Below are 7184 nucleotides of genomic sequence, written 5' to 3'. Positions count from 1 at the left end.
TCATCTCCTATTAACATGGAAACTGAACTTGTGAGAGAAGCTAGGAGGTGTTATGAAGGGCCTTTTGTTGCCCTTACTTGAGATTTCACTATTTTTGTCCTATTGAGGTGGAGATTAAGGACGGTAATGGGATATTATATCCACCTCAAAAGGAAGCGATCAATTTTTTTTGTTTGCCTAAATGCTTTCACATAAAATTTTATTGTCCCACAATTATTATTTTTCTCTGTAGGTTTGTGTTGTGGTTGTGACCTTGGTATTGTATAATCATGTTTCTTTGTTTATTCTCTTATTCTTTGATGAAGTTTAGCTACTTGCTGGTAATGTTCTATCTTTAGGCCTGATATTTTTAGAGTTTTATATCCCTTCAAAACTTGTTAGTTCTGACCTATTGTGATCCTTTATATAAGTTTTTGGACCCCTTAAAAATCTATTTTACCCCTCATAATAAATGAATAAAATAACTATTAAATGAATGGATGATGTGATTGTCCTATTAAAAGATCAAACCTAGTCCTAACTAGTTTGATAATAACCTTGTTTACACTAACAAAGATATTATCAATTTTTTTTCTAAATTGTACCTTCAATGATGTGTTTAAATAAATAACTCTTGATGTATAAATTAATTTTTGTATGCCCATGCCAAAAGATAATGGCCAGACGCTGTATTCTATTGATAAGCAAAGCCGCACCACGTGTTGCTGAGACAGTTTCAGGCTCTAAATTATCACAGTGTGCTTCAATAGACATGAAACACTGGACCACAACCATTCTGCTACAAACAACATCCAATACAACCCCAAATCTGAACACGTTGGCTTGTAAAATAAGTGAATGGGATAGAAAAAAAATCAAATGAATTCAAGTTTTAGTTTTTCCCCGGTCTTTTAAAGCACCCTCATAATTTTGCAGTCAGAAGTGGCGCCCATTGCAATAAGAGCTCTGTCCGTAGCCCTGTTTGTAATCACTGCATGTACACGGCATGCATACGGCCTGGGAATGGCCGTGGGTGCATAGATTAGATCATGGTTAATAAAAATTCTTCTAAAAGGGGACTACGCTGTAGTACGAATAACTTTATAGTAGTTAACAGTTAGGGCATATTTATGTCCTCCTTTAGAGCTACAATTAAGAGACCACCAATTCTGAACAAACACTATAAATGTACCCACATGCAATCTCAATTAAGAGACCAGCAATTCTGAACGAACACTATAAATGTATCGACAATCTCCGGCCTCTTCCTGTCACAATTTTTGACTTCAATTTTCTTAAAGCAGGGATTTAATGGCGGACGAAGTTACCAAGACTGTAAAACGAGTGTGTGTGACTGGAGCAGCGGGATACATTGGATCATGGTTAGTCAAAAATCTTCTGGAAAGGGGCTACAACGTTAACGCCACCCTTAGAGACCCAGGTACTTGATTTTTTAGGTTAGAATATGAAAACTAACAATATAGTTAAGAGTTTTTTGTTTAAGCATTCCAGTTTTATATGGGTTGATGATATGTAGGAGACGAGAAAAAATCTGGGCCCTTGTTGGAGCTGCCGGGGGCAGAGGAAAGGCTTAAGCTCTTTAGAGCTGATTTATGTTTAGAGGGCAGCTTTGATTCTGCTGTGGAGGGCTGTCATGGAGTTTTTCATGTGGCAGGTCCTATGGACTTTAAAAAAACTAATCTGGTAAGCAGATGAAATGACTCTTGACCTCTTTAATCATAATAACAGTTGAATCTGTCTCTAGTGTTGTGTAAAACCTTTATCTATCCAAGCATTTACATCTTTATCTAAAATTTTCTCGAATGGGTGTTGTTTTCAAGGACGATTTTATTGTCCCTGCTGTAAATGGAGTACACAATGTTATGAAAGCCTGCATAAGAGCTAAAACTGTTAGACGTGTAATTTTCACTTCGTCAGTCTTAGCTGCTTCGCCAATGAATGACAAGGGAGAATTCACGCACACATGCCTTGATGAAAGGTGTTGGAGCCCCCAAAATTTCCTTAAATCTCAGACGACTAAGTTTGCTTGGTATACGATAGCTAAATCATTAGCAGAACAGGAGGCCCTTAAATATGGGCTTGATAATAACATTGAGGTGGTGAGCATCCTACCAGCTGTGGTGATTGGGCCTTGGCTTACAGCTAAAAGTTCTTTGACATCTGCTCAAACTATATTAGCTCTCATTGGAGGTATAAATATTTGTGTGTTTAATTGTAGTTATTGTGTCATATATTCATAATTCTCTGTAGTTCTAATATGGCTTCATTTAATTAGGAAATGATTCATTTTATGAATTGCTCAAGTTTCTCGAATTCATGCTGGGATCTATACCAATTGCTCATATTGATGATACTTGCAATGCCCACGTTTTCCTAATGGAACATACTGATGCTCAAAGTCGTTATATTTGTGCATCTGATTCTTTGAGTCTGAGGTCTCTTAAAGATTTCGTTGCTAAACATTATGTACGACTCGAGAATTCTCTCAAGTAAGCAAACAATTTCCATTTTCAATCTTGTTATAGGTTATTTAACTGGTCTACAGAATCTTCAAAATTGAAGGAATTTTTTTAACTTTTTAATTCTAATTGGTACAGGTTGAATGAGGATGATGGAGTTAAGAAATACCTGCCTGTTTCTTCAAAGAAATTGTTGGATATGGGTTTCTCTTACAAATATCAGCTACCTGAAGCTTTTAAGGAGACCATGGAATGTGCCATAAAGAATGGACTGTTTGAAGTTGTGTTGAATAAATAAAATATCTAGAATAGGAAAAATATTTATCAGGGTTTTTTAATTCTGTTGCAGAATATTTTGCTCTGGTGGTTAAGTTTGGGCCTGCGGCCGTCTTCAATGCTTCTGCCACCTATACTCTGCACCATTTTGACCTACAGGGCTTATTGTAAGGTGCTTCCTACTGTAATTACTTATTAATATTTCAGGCCTTGTTTTTTTTTTCAAATAAAAAATTATTAATCATATTTCAAAATAATAAAAATATTAAAAAAAATAAAATTAATTATAAATTATTAGTATGAGTCTCCTAAATGCATCTATCTAGATATTTAGGTTTTCAGTTTGAAAAAGTCTAGTGGGAGTGTTTATAGGAAGTAAAGTTATGATGTTTATATAAATTAAAGTTGGCATGTATATTGGATGATAAAATCTCAAAATTAATTTTATGTAATTCTTTGTCAACGAGGATGGTCAAGTAGAAAATGTTCAAAGTACATTGTATTTTTTTTTTTTTTTTAATTTTCTTAAATTATATTTTAAACAAAAGAGAATAAATATCTATAACACACTTCTTCTTTCATATTTTAAGAAGGGTAGCTGTGAGGCTTGACTCACTCTCAATGAGACAACATTACAACAATAATAGTATTATACAAATGAAGATGTAACATAAATTTTTCCCATCAGTTAACTTTTTCTTTTCTTGGCATGTTCACCCTCATTTTAAACATAATGCATTTTTGGGATTGATTTTTCCACCAACATGAAATTACCTTTATATTGTAAAACTATACCTTTATATTGTAAAACTACATCTTGAGGGCTCAACATGAAAACTATTACATACATAGATGAATAGTTTTGTGAACAACAATATTATATGAGTTAGTCATAGCCTTATGAAACATTGTATCAAGGAAAAATTTCCTGTAGTTAATGATATGATAATTTTATATTGTAAAACTACATTTTGATGACTAAGTATCTAAAAAACTAGCGTGCACACACACACACATATAGTTTTATGAACAACAATACTATATGAGTGAGCTATAGCCTTAAGAAACGTTGCCTCAAGGAAAACTTTGCATTGGTTAAATGATATGGCAATTTTATAATGGATGGTAAAAGTCATAGCCATAATGATAATTTTATGTGTTGTTATTAACTTATTTTCATTTGTGTTTATATTATGTTATGTTATCATATTTTTAAATATTTAGCAACACTATTCTTACTTAAATCATGAAGCTACATTAGAAATAGAGTGAGAAAAATGCCTAATGGGGGCTACAATAGGAAAGATCTCATGAAGCTTTGGGAAGACATGGCGGAGCTTATAATGAGGTACATCACTCTGGATGACAACTATGCTAGCATTGTTTCCTATCATTTCACCATTCTAAATCATTTTAGGCATGATAGGAAAATTTCTATGCATTTTATTTACTTTCTTCACTTGAGCATAGTCTTTTAGACCATGCCAAAAACAATGAAAACCATGTTTTGCATAAGGGGTTAATCCTACTTATTATGGAATACGCCAAAGTGCATGAGGTAAGGCCTTCCCCTGTTGTAAAAATCCCTAAAGCCTTGGCTAGCCATGATGTGCCTATGATCTCAGATACTGAGTTGGATGAGAAGGAGGTGGGTGAAGTGGCCATGGAATGGAATGACCTCCATGTGTCTAATTACTCATATTATCGGTTGTCAGAGGATGAGGGCCCCTCACAAAAAGCTACTCCTGATACTAATAGTAGTAGGAAAAGAAAACACCTTCCTAGACACGCAACCAAAAAGTTAAAAACCCCCCATTCTAAACCCCAAGACTTGGGCCTTGAAAGCTCAAAAAAGAAGAAAATGGGGAAAGGGGTGGAGACCAAGGGTAAAGAGGATGAATAAATCAAACTGGATATCCCCCTTAATCTGGACATGGGAGAATATTAAAAGGAAGAAATGGATTTTGAAGTGCTCCTGGCTAATTCTACCATCAACCAAGAGAAGTGTTTCCACTAGGTGAACGGTGAAATTGCCCTCTTAAAACAAGGTATTAATGTTATTATCAATACCTTGACTGAGAACCCTATGCTAGACAAAACTGATAAGCTCCAGAGGATGACTCAAAAATTAACAAAAGATGTTAGGGTTATGAAAACTGAGCATGAGTCTAGAATTGTTCATCTGGAAAAAAGTATGGAGGAATTAGAGGGAAACCTCAAGGGACTAGTGGAAATAAGCAAAGAGGCTATGAAAAATAGTGTGGAATGCCTCAAAAGGGTTATTGTGAAAATTTCTATTCAGAGAGCCCAACCACTAAGTAATGTTTCACCTTCACTCGCCAAGTCGAGTACGAAGAGTTTGGAGATAAACACACATAATAGAGATATGCAGACTTCTATTGTACCCTCGACCAAGACTAGAAGCAAAAACCAAGAGAGGAGAAGCTTGAGATTCATCATGGAGTAGCTCAAAGATATTAAAAAGAATAATCCAAAAAAATATGAAGTTTATGAAAGCTCTTGGCTAGCTTTTTGTTTTTGCTAACTATTGTGTTGCTCTATTCTTGTTGTTTCTTGTTAGGAGTTGTGGGGTTTATCCCCTATTATTGTATCTGTTTGGATGTTGTTTAGACTCAGGTGCACAACTGGTTTTACTTTTTGTTGTTGGATTTGGGTTTCAGGGCCCTATAAAACCCGTTTATCTTAATCAAAAACACTATTCTTACTTAATATTACCATCTTTTGATTTTTTAGAAACACATGAACTATATATTATAAGATTTGGAGTAAACATGGGGGCATATTTCATCTTCCATTTTCACATTGACACTGTTCACACAAAGGTATGCATCTCAAGTAGTCACTTTTGATTTTCTGATTATTTCTCAATTTTATCATTTATACTTTATCAAGTTCAAGATTTCTATTTGATTAATCATGCTTCATATTACTCTTCAAATAATTACAAATATATTGCATATCTACTAAATTTTAAATATTTATGTTGAGACATGGACCAGCTAGGACTCGAACCTAGGACCTTCCATACGTTGCCAGAGTGCTCTACCATTAAGCTATTGGCCCCTCTTGGACCATTCCATCGTCGGTCCGGGTGTGGCTTATTTCCAACACCAACATCCCCCCTAAAGCGACACCTCTCATGTGCTTGGGGCTCCTATCCTGAACTTGGCTCTGATACCATGTTGAGACATGGACCAACTAGGACTCGAACCTAGGACCTTCTATATGCGCTGCTAGAGTGCTCTACCACTGAGCTACTGGCCCCTCTTGGACTAGTCCATTGTCGGTACAAGTTTGGCTTATTTCCAACACCAACACCCCCCCTTAAGCCAGACCTCTCGTGTGCTTGGGGCTCCTAGCCTGGACCTGGCTCTAATACCATGTTGAGACATGGACTACCTAGGACTCGAACCTAGGACCTTCCATATGCTAGTGGAGTGCTCTACCATTAAGCTACTGGCCCCTCTTGGACCAGTCCATTGTCAATCTGGGTGTGGCTTATTTCCAACACCAACACCCCCCTTAAGCCACACCTCTCATGTGCTTGGCGCTCCTAGCCTGGACTTGGCTCTAATACAATGTTGACACACGGAGTAGCTAGGACTCGAACCTAGGACCTTCCATATGCTACAGGAGTGCTCTACCACTGAGCTATTGGCCCCTCTTGGACCATTCCATCATCGGTCCGGGTGTGGCTTATTTGCAACACCAACACCCCCTTTAAGCCACACATCTCATGTCCTTGGGGCTCCTATCCTGGACGTGGATCTAATACCATGTTGAGACATGGACCAGCTAGGACTTGAACCTAAGACCTTCCAACGCTGTTGGAGTGCTCTACCACTGAGATACTGGCCCCTCTTGGACCAATCCATCATTGGTCTAAGTGTGGCTTATTTCCAACCCCAACACCCCCGCTTAAGCCACACCTCTCATGTGCTTGGGGATCCTAGCATGGACCTAGCTCTAATACCATGTTGAGACATAGACCAACTAGGACTCGAACCTAGGGCCTTCCATACGATGTTGGTGTGCTCTACCACTGAGCTACTGGCCCCTCTTGGTCAAGTCCATTGTCGGTCTGAATGTGGCTTATTTCCAACACCAACAATTTAGTCAAATGCTTCTCATGCATGCATCTTATGCTCTTTTGATTGTACATGTTGATAATTAATATACTTAGATCCTATAATGTTATTCACACATATTTATCACTAACATGTTTACATCTTATACAATGATCTTATAACTGATCTGAGATTGAATTACATATCAGACATCAATATTCATCACAAAAGTTTATTTTTGACATTTAACATTTGCCACTAATTGAGGTAAGGATCTATTGAATTACTTGCATCTTCAGTCGAGGTAAGAGGTATTCCCATGGGAATCTTATCAATATTTTTTGTTGTTGAAGTATATTAG

The 7184-nt window shown here is 36.8% G+C and overlaps 1 protein-coding gene across 1 annotated transcript; it reads left to right on the top strand.

Annotated features, from left to right (window-relative positions):
* The first annotated feature begins 727 nt into the window (after nucleotides 1-727).
* LOC131072068 (putative anthocyanidin reductase) lies at nucleotides 728-2939 on the top strand. Its single transcript, XM_058008094.2, has 5 exons — nucleotides 728-1420; nucleotides 1517-1683; nucleotides 1821-2190; nucleotides 2276-2489; nucleotides 2598-2939. The coding sequence occupies exons 1-5, from the start codon at nucleotides 1291-1293 to the stop codon at nucleotides 2755-2757; spliced, it is 1041 nt and encodes a 346-aa protein (XP_057864077.2). The 5' UTR covers nucleotides 728-1290; the 3' UTR covers nucleotides 2758-2939.
* The last annotated feature ends 4245 nt before the right edge of the window (nucleotides 2940-7184 follow it).

This window comes from Cryptomeria japonica, chromosome 3 (genome assembly GCF_030272615.1).
Source record: "Cryptomeria japonica chromosome 3, Sugi_1.0, whole genome shotgun sequence".
In the NCBI taxonomy this organism is placed as follows: domain Eukaryota; kingdom Viridiplantae; phylum Streptophyta; class Pinopsida; order Cupressales; family Cupressaceae; genus Cryptomeria; species Cryptomeria japonica.
Note: the sequence above shows the minus strand (reverse complement) of the source record. Positions and strands in the feature narration are given on the sequence as shown.